We start from the raw sequence: 14,702 nt of genomic DNA, 5'->3' as shown, positions 1-14,702 counted from the left end.
GTAAGGAGTAAAAGTAAAAAGTCGTCTGAAAAATAATTACTCCAGTGAAGTATAGATAACCAAAATTTATATTTAAGTAAGGTAACAAAGTATTTGTACTTCATTACTTGACACCTCTGGTAAAGATGATGAGAAACTGAACCTACAATGAACAGCGTGACAATATCACGCATCTGCGTCTCCGTTTGCAGAGTAAAACAAGCACCAGGACCCAGATGAAGGCTCAGCGCTTCCCAAAGCCCTAACATGGCCGTTAAACAAATAAAAAATATTCATAACTTTGCAGCCAGACAGTTAATATTTAATCTATCCATTGTACAAACTAAGTAACTGTTATTTATCAGATTCTTCCCTCTGAAGCCCTTTATTAGAAGGTCGTGTGAGAGGACAACTCCCCTACAGGGAGAAATAAAAACTATCCTTATTAAAACCAACAACGTGCTTAAGAAAATGTATTCGTCTGATTTAATTAATTTCCTGTAGTTCCACATGGCAGGATGCCAGCAGAGCAAGACTTTGATCTAGACTGATTTTAGAAATCTTTTACTCAAGTAAGTAAGTTTGACCAAGTTTTATAATCATTATACACAAAGATTTCCCTTTAAAAAGGGAAATATAGGTATCCCCCCCCATTATGATGAAGGTTTCTTCCCTCCTTAAGGGGAGGTTTTCTTGCCACTGTTTGGATTAAGGTTTTCTCCCACCAGGGGAGTTTTTACCTGCCAGTGTTTATGTTATCTTTATGTAATAATTGCAATTTATTGAAAAGGTGAAGCACAAATGAGCAGCTGTGTTGCTTTGATTCCTGATTGCGTGACAGACAAGAGGAAGTTGTTCCTGAACAAGCGTGTGTTGGAGCTGGAGGAGGCGTGCCGGGTGAAGGAGGCTGAGAGAGTGGACCTGGAGCTCCGGCTCACGCAGGTCAAAGAAAACCTGAAGAAGAGCCTGGCAGGCGGAGCGCTGGGCGCCCCGGTGGAGGGCAAGCCCCCGGTCACGGTATGATTGGTGCCTTATTATCAAATGACAGGGTTGCTTTTAATTGATCCTCAAGATTTTCTTTCTTTTTCTCTTTTATAGCCCTCTAGGAAAAAGATCCAGAATATCTACAGCGATTCTTTACCAGTGAACTGCGCCGCAGAGATGCGGAAGAGACCTCCGCCCGTCTATGCCTCCTCTACTGGAACCGTCATGCAGAAAGCAAAGGTCACTACCATCCATTTATGCTGCCTTTTGCCTGCTGACTTTATGAACAAATCCTCACGTTGTCGCTAAACATGGTCTCCACAGGTAGTTAATAGAGTCACAGCAGCAGGTGTTATCTTCATACGGCCTTTCACTTTTCCCACATACCGAGTCTTTGTGTGGTGAACATTTACAATTAACTCCTGTCCGTTTGTTATGTGTGCCACAGTAATTATTATCACATGTGATTCCACTGCTATACGTGGAGTAGGTACGCAACTGCTTCAGCACGTCAAAAACTCATGTTGCGAGGTGATTAAGCAGCGGGTGCCACGTAAACCGGCTTTTTTACACTGCTGCTCTGCACATTTTATTGATGCAGTAGTGTAAAAAGAACGGCCAGGTGCTTCCGCTGTATCCGGACGATAAACAACGAATCCCGTCCTTGCCAGGTTTTAAAATTGGGTAAATAAAACTTCATATGAACAACAGTTAGACGTGGTCATGATAGATCTTTACTGCTTTTACTGGAACTAAAGAGTCAGTGGCAGTCCAGCGCTGCTGATCAAACACACTTGGGAGCTGGAAAATTCAGCTGTGTGTTAACACGATGTCTAAATGGAAAGACATCAGCTCTGATCCCAGCAGTTGTTGCTGCCCATCAGTCGGGGGAGGGTTATTTGCAGTTATGCAGGTTATTTGCAATTTTACAATCCAAAGATTATTCAAAAGTGGCAATCAAAGCAAAAGCTGGAATAATCTTCTCTGTAAAAAGACCATGGTTTAGGTTTCAAAGCAGCATTTAAACAACCACATGACTTGGTGTAATATTTCCTGTTTTGGGGCAGCTCATCGTAACTCATTCTAACTGTCAAGCACGGTGGTGGGGTGGTGGTCGTTTGGGATTGTTTTCCAGTCAAAAGGTTTGCAGGGATTTCATCAGCTGTATAGGTCTACTGTATACTGAGGTCAAATGTCGAGCCCATTTGTCCAAAAGCTTGGCATGAATGAAGTCGTACAGCGGGCATTGTCACCCAGACACGCCTGCAAGTCTACAAAGAAACAGAATGAAGATGTTCAGATCACCCTGTCAAAGTGCAACTAAAATGTTGTGGTGGGATGTTCAAAAATTTGTGTTAAAATAATCCCTGAAAACATCAACGAGTTAAAACAGCACTGAAAAATAAGAGTGGTACAAAGCCCCTCCACAGTGATGGGGCTGATGAGGTCATTCAGAAAGAATTACTCAAGGTTAATAACGACAGTGTAACAAGTTACGTGAGGTTTTGTTGATGGTGCCTAATTTTAAGACCTGGTAAAGTCGGTATGATCGATTTTAAAATAAAGTTGTGATAGCTAAAGCCCTGGAATGAAAAGATGGTTTACTTTCTTTATAACGTGACTGTTGTTTGGAGGTCCACGGCCGTTGCCAGGGTGACGGCATCCAGACTAACCAGAAGGCCAGAGAGTTCATTTATCTGGAGTTCAGGTCCAAAGAAAACAGACTAGGCCGTAAATGAAATTAGTGGCAGGAAATTGAAAGACAGCCAATCCTTTATGTTGTTGAATCATGACATCATTGATAAGTTCAGCTGAGGATCATCTGAAAAGCAATAAAGATGTACCGCCTGCTGCCTCACAAAGGTTTTATGGTAGTTTATCTAAAATGCAAAAGTATTGATCCGAGTACAAAACCCTGTGGAGCACCAGAACCAACTCTGGTCCAAGAGGAAGAATCCTCACTTAGACAAGGATATATGTTACTTTAATCAGGCTAATGTGCCTCCTTCAATCTTCATAACATGTTCAAGACTCTGAAATAGAATATTGGGATCAATTGTAGCACCGGAGTGAGTATAGAAAAGTCCACAGTCCCTGGCCCCGAGATCAGGGAAATTTACACTAGTTCTGAATCTGTGTTTTGATGGGACCTAATTCTTTACAAAGGCCCTGCAAACATCATTTCTAAGCAAATAGTCAGTTTATGTGTTATTCTCTTTTTGGGGGACTGTTTTGAATATATAGCTGCGATTGATCACAGATCTGTAACTGGTTTAAGTATGGAGCCAAATCAGGGCCAAAAGTTTTGCTAATTTGAAAATAAAATTTGAACCTGAAATTTTTTTTTTACAGTTTCAGTTTTATTTTTTTCAGTATCAGATCTTTTTTTCAGTTTCAAATCTTTTTATTTCAGTTTCAAATCTTTTTTTCAGTTACAAATCTTTTTTTTTCAGTTTCACGTCTTTTTTTTTCAGTTTCACATCTTTTTTTTTCAGTTTCACTTCTTTTTTTTTCAGTTACAAATTTTTTTTTCAGGTTCAGACTTTTGGCCCGGATCTGGCGTGGGGGGCGTGGCATCAACTGAGAGGGGCGTGGCATCATGAGTGACAGCAGAACAGAGAAGGCGGGGGACGTTCTTCAGTCATGTTGCCTTCAGGAATCGTAGGTTGCAGAAGTTATCAGTAGAAGTTTGATTCAACACTGTATATACACCATATTCACGTGATTGGCAGTGGAAAAAACTGATATTAGTGACACATTTCTGTTTAAAAAGCTGTTTTAGACCGTACTTGGCACCAATCGCAGTATAAAAGCAATAATCTATGCCAGACTGTACAGTTCAACAGCCACACTTTAAAGTTTGACATTTCCCACTTCCACATACTACCAAGTACGGTCTAAAACAGCTTTTTAAACAGAAATGTGTCACTAATATCAGTTTTTTCCACTGCCAATCACGTGAATATGGTGTATATACAGTGTTGAATCAAACTTCTACTGATAACTTCTGCAACCTACGATTCCTGAAGGCAACATGACTGAAGAACGTCCCCCGCCTTCTCTGTTCTGCTGTCACTCATGATGCCACGCCCCTCTCAGTTGATGCCACGCCCCCCACGCCAGATCCGGGCCAAAAGTCTGAACCTGAAAAAAAAATTTGTAACTGAAAAAAAAAGAAGTGAAACTGAAAAAAAAAGATGTGAAACTGAAAAAAAAAGACGTGAAACTGAAAAAAAAAGATTTGTAACTGAAAAAAAGATTTGAAACTGAAATAAAAAGATTTGAAACTGAAAAAAAGATCTGATACTGAAAAAAATAAAACTGAAACTGTAAAAAAAAAATTTCAGGTTCAAATTTTATTTTCAAATTAGCAAAACTTTTGGCCCTGATTTGGCTCCATATTTAAGGAGCTCTTCAAGAGTTTTTTTTTTTTTTTTTTTTTAAGTAATTTTAAAATTTTGTGATGATTTTTGATGATACATCAGTACAAGTTTTGATCAACGGTGCAAATTTTTTACATTTTTGTAAATTTTAATAGTAACAATTTTATATTTTACTCTTTATAAAGTCTCTTTTCGGGGACTGTTTTGAATATATAGCAGCGATCGATCACGGATCCATGACTGCTTTAAGCTCCTGAATAAAAAGCTCTTCATGAGGTTTCTTTTTAAAGTAACTGTTTTGTGACATTTTCTGATGATACATCAGTACCAGTATTTTGACTAATTCCACTATTTATTCAAGAGTAACAATTTTATACGTGACGAAGCTCACGGTATCATTGCCTTGTTGCCCTGAACTAAACGGGCTTCGCTTTATGAAGAACATGGATGTTATTGATGCATAGTTTATACGTTTTTTCATCTGGTTTTCTGTTTCTGCAGGAATGGGAGTCGAAGAAAGGAACCTAGAAGGGGATTATTGGACAGGACTGAAGACTAAAAGGATATCAGGGTGTGACTTCAAGAAAAACCCACCATTTGTGCCAAGGACATATTTAAACTAATAAAAAAATCAAGAACCAACCATCAGCCACTAGGTGGAGGTAGAGTCTTGAATATCTTCTCTTCAGGACTGCTTGGATCATGTTAGTGTTCACGCCCTGTATCCAAGTCCTTTCACTGCCTGGAGTAGCACCGTTTAAAATATGGACAGACGCAAAGCAAGGACACGTAGTTCATGAAAGAAAAGCGCAAGACAAGTGTATTAAGAGCAGAGGGAGTGCATCAAATGTGCCTTTGCAAAGTAGAGAGTGTGAAACGTTGGACTGTTCACGAGCCTGCAAACCTCAGAAATGTGATGTGTTGTTGGAGAAGAGGGTGAAAAGTAGTTCTTACTTTAACGGGCCTTTTTATATGACACAGTGTTTTTATTCTGCTTGTACATAGTGATCTGTGACTACTGTTTTCTATGTTTTCTACTTTTTATACAGTGATTCAGTTTTCATCATGCAACCCTTTCAGCAGTGTGCAAAAGTTTAGGGCACTTAAAGTGTTTTTTATTTATTATTTTCTTCATACAACGCCACACTACCATGATGAAAACCAAACCAAGTGACAGTTTTCCAAGGCGATACACTAGGCAGGTACTGTATGTTGCTAAATTTCAGACTTAACTCCAGACAGACTCTCTGATCTTTAACCTTATGTTGCAGAATTGGTTTTCTTTCTCTTCTTATTGTTTCTATTTTCAAAAAGCCTGGCCAGACCTCCTAATTCTGTCCTGTGGATACTAAGAATTAGTCTGGCTCCTCTGGATTCAACTGTGATTGCTGTTGCATACGACCGATTAGAGAAACGCGGCACGTGCAACAACCAGACTAGTATCAACAAAGGAATAGTGTTGCGATTGGTTTTGGTATGTTTTGCACCAGTGGAAACGGCTGTTAACGAGAGGAGAACCAGGTCCATTTGGACCAAGTATATAAGTATGGCAGGCCAGACTAATTTTAAATGACTGCATTTCTTGACTAAACAGGTGTCTGAAACTTGTGCACATTCCTCTTCCAGACATGGAAGAGGAATGAATCTGTGCTATTCATCTGTGTTACTTGGAAAGTACAGCTTTATCTATAGCTGGTGTAAATATTAACTTTTCCACTTTCCGCATTTGATCCAAATAGAAATGTTAACATCCAGTCAGAGTTTTAATATTACTATTCTAGATAATTCAATCACTAACAAAGTTTTGCAAATCAATATTTTTCAGTTAAGAAAATGGTCAGTTGTCTTTTTTTTTTACACCTTAGCTGAACCTGTGGTTGACTTTTGCACTTTATGCACCCGGATGAGGGACTAATAAATGTCCCCCTTACTGTCCAAACAGACCACACAATGGCATTCTTTCCCAACACGACATCCCCCTCACACAGTCACTTTTTTATTTTAATTGCACACTGAATTTCTTAAAGTAAATATACAGAAATTTGTCTCAAATGACGCATTACAAACGAAGCAAGAAAAAAGCACACCTACACGAGTCACTTAATGAAGGCATTTCATTGCAGCACATCAGACTGGTGGAGTTCAGGCTGTTCGTAAGAATAAGTTAACTCTTCCTGGTTAGTTTTGTAGATTTGTAATTAGCTGCCAGACTTCACCAGGACTCCAACAGGACTCCAACATGCTAAATTAGTGAGACCCATCCATTCATAATGATTTATAGTCATAGCTTTTCAATACAGACCATAAGTACAGGACGGCTGCTACTAATTTGTAGCCCTAAAAAAGGTTTAATCTTTGTGGTGCAAGAGGTTTCACGAGATCAGTTCAGATCCAGGCAGTGGCGACTGGTATTGGAGCTCAAATTGAAGAGGTAGAGCAGATTGGAGATGTTGAGATTAACTATTCAGCAGCCTGGAGCCGGCGCTCAGAGGAAGAGATAATAAAGCCAGTACAGGATATTGACGAAGAGAAAGGCTGAGGGGAATGCGGTGCGGGCATGGCGATCGATGTTGTGTGGGTTTTCCACTACGAAAACAGCCGCCGCCCTGCGGGACGCGTGCTTCACGGATGACAGGCCGCAGCCCTGGCTGGCCGTCTCCTCCTCCTTGGATGCAGCAGGCTTCTTCATCTCGCTGCTCACCGGGTGCTCTGTGGACTCTGCAGCGGAGCCCAGCTCAACGGACGGGCTGGGCCGGCTGGAGCTGATGATGGGGATTAAGCCGTTCCCGTTGGACTCGCTTAACTCCCTCAGCAGCTCCTGGCGGATACACAGATTCATTTATAATTACAGGGTTTGTAATCATATGTAAATAAAAGACCTTTAAGTCACGCGTCTGCGTCTCTCACCCTGTGTAAATCCTCTATGGTCTGATGCTGCATGGTGTAAAAATGGGCGCAGGCGTACTCCAGCAGTGCCCCGAAGATGAAGGTGAAGCAGATGCCCAGGTAGACGTCGATGGCCTTTATGAAGCAGTTGGCGTTGGGCAGAGAGGTCCGGGCCCCCATCATCAGAGTGGTCATCGTCAAGACCGTCGTCACCCCTGAGGGACACATCAGGGATTTGTCTTTGTTTCTCAGTGTAAAAAAGTGGTCCAATGTGAGTGTGTGTGGACTGGTGACCTGTCCCTGGTTTACCCTGCATTTCACCCACACAGACCTGGGATGGACTTCTGTGACCTTTGACCCTGGATAGGTCTAAGCCAGGGGTCGGCAACCCGCGGCTGTAGAGCCACATGCAGCTCTTTAGCGCCGCCCTAGTGGCTCCCTGGAGATTTTTCAAAAATCTTTTTTTTCCTTTTTTCTTTTCTTTTTCTCTTTTTTTTCTTCCTTTTTTTCTTTTTTTTCTTTTTTTTTCTCGACATTTCGACTTTTTTCTTGAAATTGTACCTCAACATTAATCTCGACATTTCGACTTTTTTCTGAAAAAATTTTGACTTTTTTCTCAACATTTCGACTTTTTTCTCGAGATTGTACTTCAACATTAATCTCGACATTTCGACTTTTTTCTCGACATTTTGACTTTTTTCTCGACATTTTGACTATTTCCTCGACATTTCGACTTTTTTCTCGACATTTTGACTATTTCCTCGACATTTCGACTTTTTTCTCGACATTTCGACTTTTTTCTCAACATTTCGACTTTTTTATCAAAATTTCGATTTTTTCTCAACATTTCTAATTTTTTCTCAAAATTTCGATTTTTTTCTCAACATTTTGCCTTTCGCCATTTGTCTTCATTCTAAGGCTTATACAAGACTTTTCATTTTTTGCGGCTCCGGACATATTTGATTTTTGTGTTTTTGGTCCAATATGGCTCTTTCAACATTTTGGGTTGCCGACCTCTGGTCTAAGCAGGTGCAGATAATGGATGGACGGACTAAACGTCACCTCCCTCATTAGATCCCAAATAATTTTCTCATGTTGGTTATAATTTAACTTCTTATATTGATGATAAGGATGTCACACAGATGCAAAAGAAAAACAAACATCCACACACCCTCCTACGGGTTAATTATGAATCACCACCATGTATACTCTAATTGGAGGAAAACCTACCTCACCCCAGAGCTAATACTTAGTAATACAAAGTCCGTCCGTCCATCCATCCATCCATCCATCCATCCATCCATCCATCCATCCATCCATCCATCCATCCATCCATCCATCCATCCATCCATCCATCCATCCATCCATCCATTCATCCATTCATCCATCCATGCATCCATAAGCTGTCTTATTTCCTGTGGAAGCAGACAGATGTACTTACCTTTTCACACACTGCCTCTATATTGTGGCTCAGGTGAATGCAGTGAATGAATAATGAATGCATGAATAATGGAAACATGTATTAGGTTGTGTTCTTTTTTAAATCTATTTTTTTAAATGTTTTAATTTAAGGCATCCTGATGCATAAAACCATAGGAATCAAAGAGCGTGTAGTTTGTTTTTCACATGAATGCATATATGTGAACATTCCCAGAGTCCTATATGTTCTATAGATGTTTTATTGAATCTATAATCTCTTTTAGTTTAGTGTCCTGGTTTGGCAACTTACCCCTAAAAAATAAAAACTGGCTTAATCAGATTGTGAGGTGGGCCAGTAAGCTAATTGGAGAGCCACAACTCAACTTAGAGCCTCTTTAATGTGCAGCTACAGAAACTAGCTGAGTCCATCTTAGATGATACATCTCATCCACTATACGGCCAATTCCAGTATCTCCCTTCTGGCCGTAGTTTTAAATGCCTTTGTGCAAAACTAAAATGTATAAATGTAGTTTTGTCCCCTAAGCTATTAATGCCCTAAATAGGACATGAATTCCCATCCTCCATCTAGGTCAGGGGTCGACAACCCGCGGCTCTAGAGCCTCTTTAGTGCCGCCCTAGTGGCTCCCTGGAGCTTTTTCAAAAATGTTTGACCTTTTTTTTTCCTTTTTTTCATCTTTTTTTCCTTTTTTTCTTCTTTTTTCTTTCTTTTTCCTTTCTTTTCTCTTTTTTTTCTTCTTTTTTTCTTCTTTTTTTCCTTTTTTCTCTTTTTTTCTTCCTTTTTCCTTTCCTTTTTAATCTCGACATTTCAACTTTTTTCTCGAAATTTAGACTTTTTTCTCGACATTTCGACTTTTTTTCGACTTTTTTCTAGAGATTGTACTTCAACATTAATCTTGACATTTCGACTTTTTTCACGAAATGTTGACTATTTCCTCAACATTTTGAGTTTTTTTCTCAACATTTTGAGTTTTTTCTCCAAATTTTGACTTTTTTCTCGACATTTCGACTTTTTTCTCGAAGTGCAGAATGAAAAAAAAATCTTCCCCCAGTTATAACTGATATAGATACATGCAGCATGTGTTGCCTTCATTCTGAAGCTTACAAGACTTTTAATTTTTTGCGGTTCCAGACATATTTGTTTTTTGTGTTTTTGGTCCAATATGGCTGTTTCAACATTTTTTGCTGACCCCTGATCTAGGTCTATTTATTTATTTATCTATTCTATTGCAAGGACACGTTAGAGTTGGGTTAAGAAATAAAGTCTTAACTGAACTATCTCTTAGGAAAAACACAAAAGCACATGAGACTAAGCATGTAGAAGAAGGTAGTGTGAGGAGTTTTCTGCCACCGAGGGAGAAGCTGTTGAGTAACCTGCAGAGTCTGGTACTGACCAATGCAGGTCCGAGCTGGTACAGACGACTGGCTGATCCAGAAAGAGACCCAGGAGAGCACCACCAGCAGGACGGAGGGGACGTACGTCTCCAAGATGAAGAACAGGACGTTTCTACGCAGGGCAAAGTGCAGCACCAACTTGGGGTAATGGCCTGTGAAGCAGCAGGAAGATCCGGGTTCACAGACAGATAAAGGTGTATGACTCGTGCTCTGCGTGACACCACGCCGTACCTGTTTCATAGATGGCCTCTGACACGGACGTGTAGTAGCTCTCCACGCTGTACTGAGCCAGCCGCAGGGTGTTCAGGCCCTTCACCGAGTCGTTCCCTCTGGTCCAGTAGAACACCACGTCCTGGATGTTGTAGCCCCCTGACAACATAACATGCTTTACCAAATCTGAGATCAGCAGCAGCACAACGTTCCTTTACTTTAATACTAAACACACAAGGATGAATGTGGTTCCATCACTCACAGCTCTCCAGCTGCAGCGTGCACACCTGTTTGTCCATGGGGTATTTGGTCAGGTCCATGTTGCAGGCGATTGTAGCGGTGATGCTGTTGGGTATTCACAGGAAGAGCATCAGAAACCTTTCTCCTGAAAACACCGTTCTGCTTCGGTTGCTCTTTCATTTCTGTGATACGACCATTTACTGTAAAAAAACGTCAGCCGACAGAGTAGCAGATGTACGGAAGAGTATTAGGGACAGGCAAGAGAAAAAAAAGAGTGGAAGATTTTTTTTTATTGTGCACTTAAAACTGCAAGAAAAAAGACGAAATGTCGAGAAAAAAGTCGAAATGTTGAGATTGTTGAAATACAATTTCGAGAAAAAAGTCGAAATTTCGTGAATAAAGTCGAAATTTCGCTTTTTTTCTCAACATTTCAACTTTTTTTTTAGACATTTCGACTTTTTTCTCGAAATTATACTTCAACATTAATCTCGACTTTTTTCTCGACATTTCAACTTTTTTCTTAAAATTTCGACATCAATCTCGACATTTCAACTTTTTTCTCAACATTTCGACTTTTTTCTCGAAGTGCATAATGAAAAAAAAATCTTCCTCCTCTAAAATATTATTTTTATTTTTCTCATTCTGGCCCTAATACTCTTCCGTACAGATGTGACGCTGATCTTACTGCCTCACTGTCCAGATGGTCACTGACATCATCCATCACCACCAACTACTGATCAGCACCTTGACAAGGATCATTCAGTGTACTAAAGGGCCTGGTACGAGCAGATATTTAGGCCGCTGAGGGAAATGCTGCTGGTGTCTTTCATGTTTCATGTCTCCTTCTTTACTGTCAAGAGTTAAGAGCAGATTTGAGCTGTGTTGAATAACATTTCTAGTCACCTGCTGAAACCAGCGGAGGCAAAACTGTGTAGGAAAACTGTCAAGGATCTGTGTCACGTTCGGTGTTGTGTTCGCTTTTGTTGTTATTTCAAAGCAGTCTGAGAGTGGAGGAACAATAGATTCACAAGTACACGGGGAGGGGGGGACTCAAAACAAATGAGCAACCTTTCACAAGCAAGATCAAATCTGAGCACAGAAACCCAGATGTGTGGTGCTGCAAAACATATCTGCTGATAAGCAGGGACTTTTTAAGTGTGAGGGAGAGCAATATCTGAGCATGAAAGCAAAAACTCTGCGCTCTTGACTAAAGATAGTAATATACCCACATACGCCGGCGGGGCTCTAACGCATGCACTGTTGAAATGCCACCATTACTGTTAACAGACATGAATCTACATGTCTGTTTGCATTCATGCACAATAAGATCTCCATCTCCACCCTGCAAGTCAAACCACGAGGGGTGTTGAGTCAAAAGAGAGATCTGTGGCAGAGTGACAGCTCAGATTAGACGTCAAGACACATTTTTACATTTTGAAGTGTGTGTTCAGTAACAACAGCATGGGAGACGGTGTACCGCAGGGCGTAGAGAACCGTCCCGTTGCTGAAGATGCGGATGAGGCGGTTTTCCACCGTGACATCATGCAGGAAGGAGCGCTTGGAGTCTGGGATGAAGGTGTCCGGGATCCAGAGCAGCGACACCAGGCGTCCGTCCACGCTCACGCTCTCATTCCCCGGGAACACCAGCCTGGAGTCCCGCCAGCGCTGACGGAGGAAGATGGTTGCAGTGTAGTCCTGAAGGGGTTACATTAAAGAGACGACAGCTTTAACACCCTTCACCTTCTCCGTCACTGACCCCGTGGCACAGAAACATGAGGGGAAGAGGTCGTACCATGTTGATTTCAGAGATGGCATCGATGCTCGCGATGTCAAGGCTCATTCCAATTTCCACAGGACCTTCTGTGCAGGAGAGAGAAGTTTTTTTACAAGAGCTACCAGTAGTGGACGGGAATTAGTGTCAGGTTGACAAAATACCATTGAAATTAGGCCGGAGGTAGCGATTGTATCCTTTCATGAGTCTCTGAATTGTCGGCTGAAGCTGCGAGTCGTTCCATTCCCCCCAGTTGTTGCTAGGAAACGTACAGCCTCTGATAAGAAAAAAAGTGTAGAGAAGTAAATGAAGTAAGATGAGCAGTGGGTGCTGGTGCAGAGCATGGCCCCACATTTAAAACCTCCAGAAATGTGAGCATGTGTTTGTGTTTGGGCTCGGGTCCCTCACCCCCTCACGACGGCCAGGCACAGGACCAGAACCTCACGCAGTCCCACACACATTGCAGGTCAGCAACGCTGCTCAGATAAGTGCTGAAAGAAGGGCCACAGCGTGAACACGTACTCTTTTCTCCTGTCTGCCTCCACACATGATGGGACGGCGCTGCTTCACCAGAGGATGGCAGCAGCTAACTGGATGTGAGGGCAGGTCTCAGGGGAAATCTGCAGCTCAGCAATCGTTCTCACCCTTTCATCACAAAACTGTGCTGTCTCCCCGCTCTGATCTCAGGAAAAGCACTCAGACCTTTATATCGATTCTTTTCTATCTATTTGTTGTTTTTCCCATTAACTCACCGGTAGCGGCTCCTTTTAGCTGTCTCACACTCTTTCACAAACCAAAACATTATTTGTTGAGAATTACAGATGGAGAGTGAATAAGGATGTGAATCCAGCTGTATATTTACCTTTGTTCATGTGTGTGTGTGTGTAGATGTGTGTGTTTCTTGCAGGTAGGAGTGTGTATTCTCCTGAATTTCTGCAGCCAATACCTCATGGTTTATTCACAAAGCCTCCTTGACAACTAATCAAGCCATTAATCAAGTGCTTGTCGTTTTGTCCCTCCCCTCTGCCCTTCCTGTTGTGTTTTGCTGCCACTGATTTACCTCTTGTATGTTCATCCCTATCATGCGAACGTGCCGTGCAAATGTCGATGTTCCAGCTTTTCCCAAAGGAAACTAAACGTGCAGAAGTTGCACTGATCAAAGTGGTTAATGAGCACGGGAACACGGCTGATTTGGACACTGACATTATAAATAATACAGGACAAACAGAGCCGTGTCAAGCTTCGTGCCATCATCAATCAGACTCATAAACAGCTGATCTTACCTATTCATTTTTGTACCCGCTTCTATACATATTTTTTAAAAAATCATTGTACTTATCACGCACTTAACGGGGGACTTATATTTTTTATCTCTTTTTCTCTCGTATTTTATCTATGCTATGGTTTTACAGCATCTAAGTCCAGCAGTATTTGTGATTGCCCAATGTATGTTGCTTTATATTGATTGTTTGGTTTGTTTCTGTACTGTCCTGTTGCATATGTTATCTATACACGCACTGATGCTGATGCTTTTCCACAAATGAAGTTCCTAACGGATAAATAAAGTTATTTATTATACAGACGTGGGTATTACTGGGACACATTTGCTTCTCTGTTCATGTCAGTCAGGATTAATTCATGACTGCATAGTTTTCTGTCTTTTCATTTAAGTTGCTTTTGACTTTAAGCTGATATTTTACTTCTGATTTAGTGTCGTCTTAATGACCCTATCTCTCAGACGAGCCTCCTTTCCTCTTTTATACTACTTTTCAGCACCACATCTTTCCTTTCCTCCCTTCCTTGTTGCTCACACTTGCACACGTCTATCTCTACGTTTCATCCTCTTAATTCTCTCTAAAATACCTCCACGCCTCTACATTTCTCACGTGAAGTTTCTCTCACCTGTATTTGCTCTTGCCACACTTATCTTCTGCTTCTATTCTTCCACTCCTCCCCCTCTGCAGCAGTATCCTTTGTTTCCTTCCCGGTTCCTCTGGCTGTGGCGTACACACGTGTCCTCAGGTGTTTCTGCTGATATCCCAGGGTTTCTCCCAGTTATCAAGAAACCACCGTTGGATCTAAGATGTAATCCTGATGTGTGAGCTGCAGCTGGTTGTTTCACTGTTTGTGCAACTGCCGTCTCCCCCTCTCTTTCTCTCTCTCTCTGTCTCTCTCTCTCTCTGCACAGCTGGAATCATCACCCCCCCCCCTCCTTATCCATCCCTCTCTCAGTTTATTCCACTCAGCATCACTTTTGAGCTGCCCGCTATGTCCACACATGAAAAAACACATTTCCCCACTTTTTGTGAGGATATTCACATCTCAATCCCCAGCTCCTTGACTCTAATCTTGGCCGTGAATAAATGCCTAGCTGAATCCTCGCTCAAACACAAACCAAATCCTTAGTCTTAACCCTC

At 41.4% G+C, this 14,702-nt stretch overlaps 2 protein-coding genes across 5 annotated transcripts in view; one reads left to right on the top strand and one right to left on the bottom strand.

Moving 5' to 3' along the window:
- afap1l1a (actin filament associated protein 1-like 1a) overlaps window positions 1-6,413 on the top strand; it is a 39,606-nt gene extending 33,193 nt beyond the window's left edge. For 3 of the 4 annotated variants that reach the window (XM_061725810.1, XM_061725811.1, XM_061725809.1), the window contains exons 17-19: window positions 821-996; window positions 1,078-1,203; window positions 4,848-6,413. In XM_061725810.1, the coding sequence (XP_061581794.1) occupies window positions 821-996; window positions 1,078-1,203; window positions 4,848-4,874 (329 nt within the window). In that variant the 3' untranslated portion in view covers window positions 4,875-6,413. Of the gene's footprint in view, window positions 1-820; window positions 997-1,077; window positions 1,204-4,847 lie in introns of those variants that run through there. The other variant, XM_061725812.1, reaches the window with a different exon arrangement.
- Window positions 6,229-14,270, bottom strand: gabrp (gamma-aminobutyric acid type A receptor subunit pi). The gene is made up of 10 exons (XM_061725814.1): window positions 14,188-14,270; window positions 12,694-12,776; window positions 12,450-12,562; window positions 12,307-12,374; window positions 11,992-12,209; window positions 10,537-10,619; window positions 10,296-10,433; window positions 10,064-10,216; window positions 7,254-7,447; window positions 6,229-7,164 (listed from the first exon to the last, which is right to left on the bottom strand). Exons 2-10 carry the CDS (start codon window positions 12,744-12,746, stop codon window positions 6,832-6,834), a joined length of 1,353 nt encoding a protein of 450 aa, XP_061581798.1. The 5' UTR covers window positions 12,747-12,776; window positions 14,188-14,270; the 3' UTR covers window positions 6,229-6,831.
- Between the last annotated feature and the right edge of the window lie 432 nt (window positions 14,271-14,702).

Source organism: Cololabis saira, chromosome 7 (assembly GCF_033807715.1).
Source record: "Cololabis saira isolate AMF1-May2022 chromosome 7, fColSai1.1, whole genome shotgun sequence".
Lineage (NCBI taxonomy): Eukaryota > Metazoa > Chordata > Actinopteri > Beloniformes > Belonidae > Cololabis > Cololabis saira.
The sequence above is the reverse complement of the archived record's forward strand: the minus strand, read 5'-3'. Positions and strand labels throughout refer to the sequence as shown.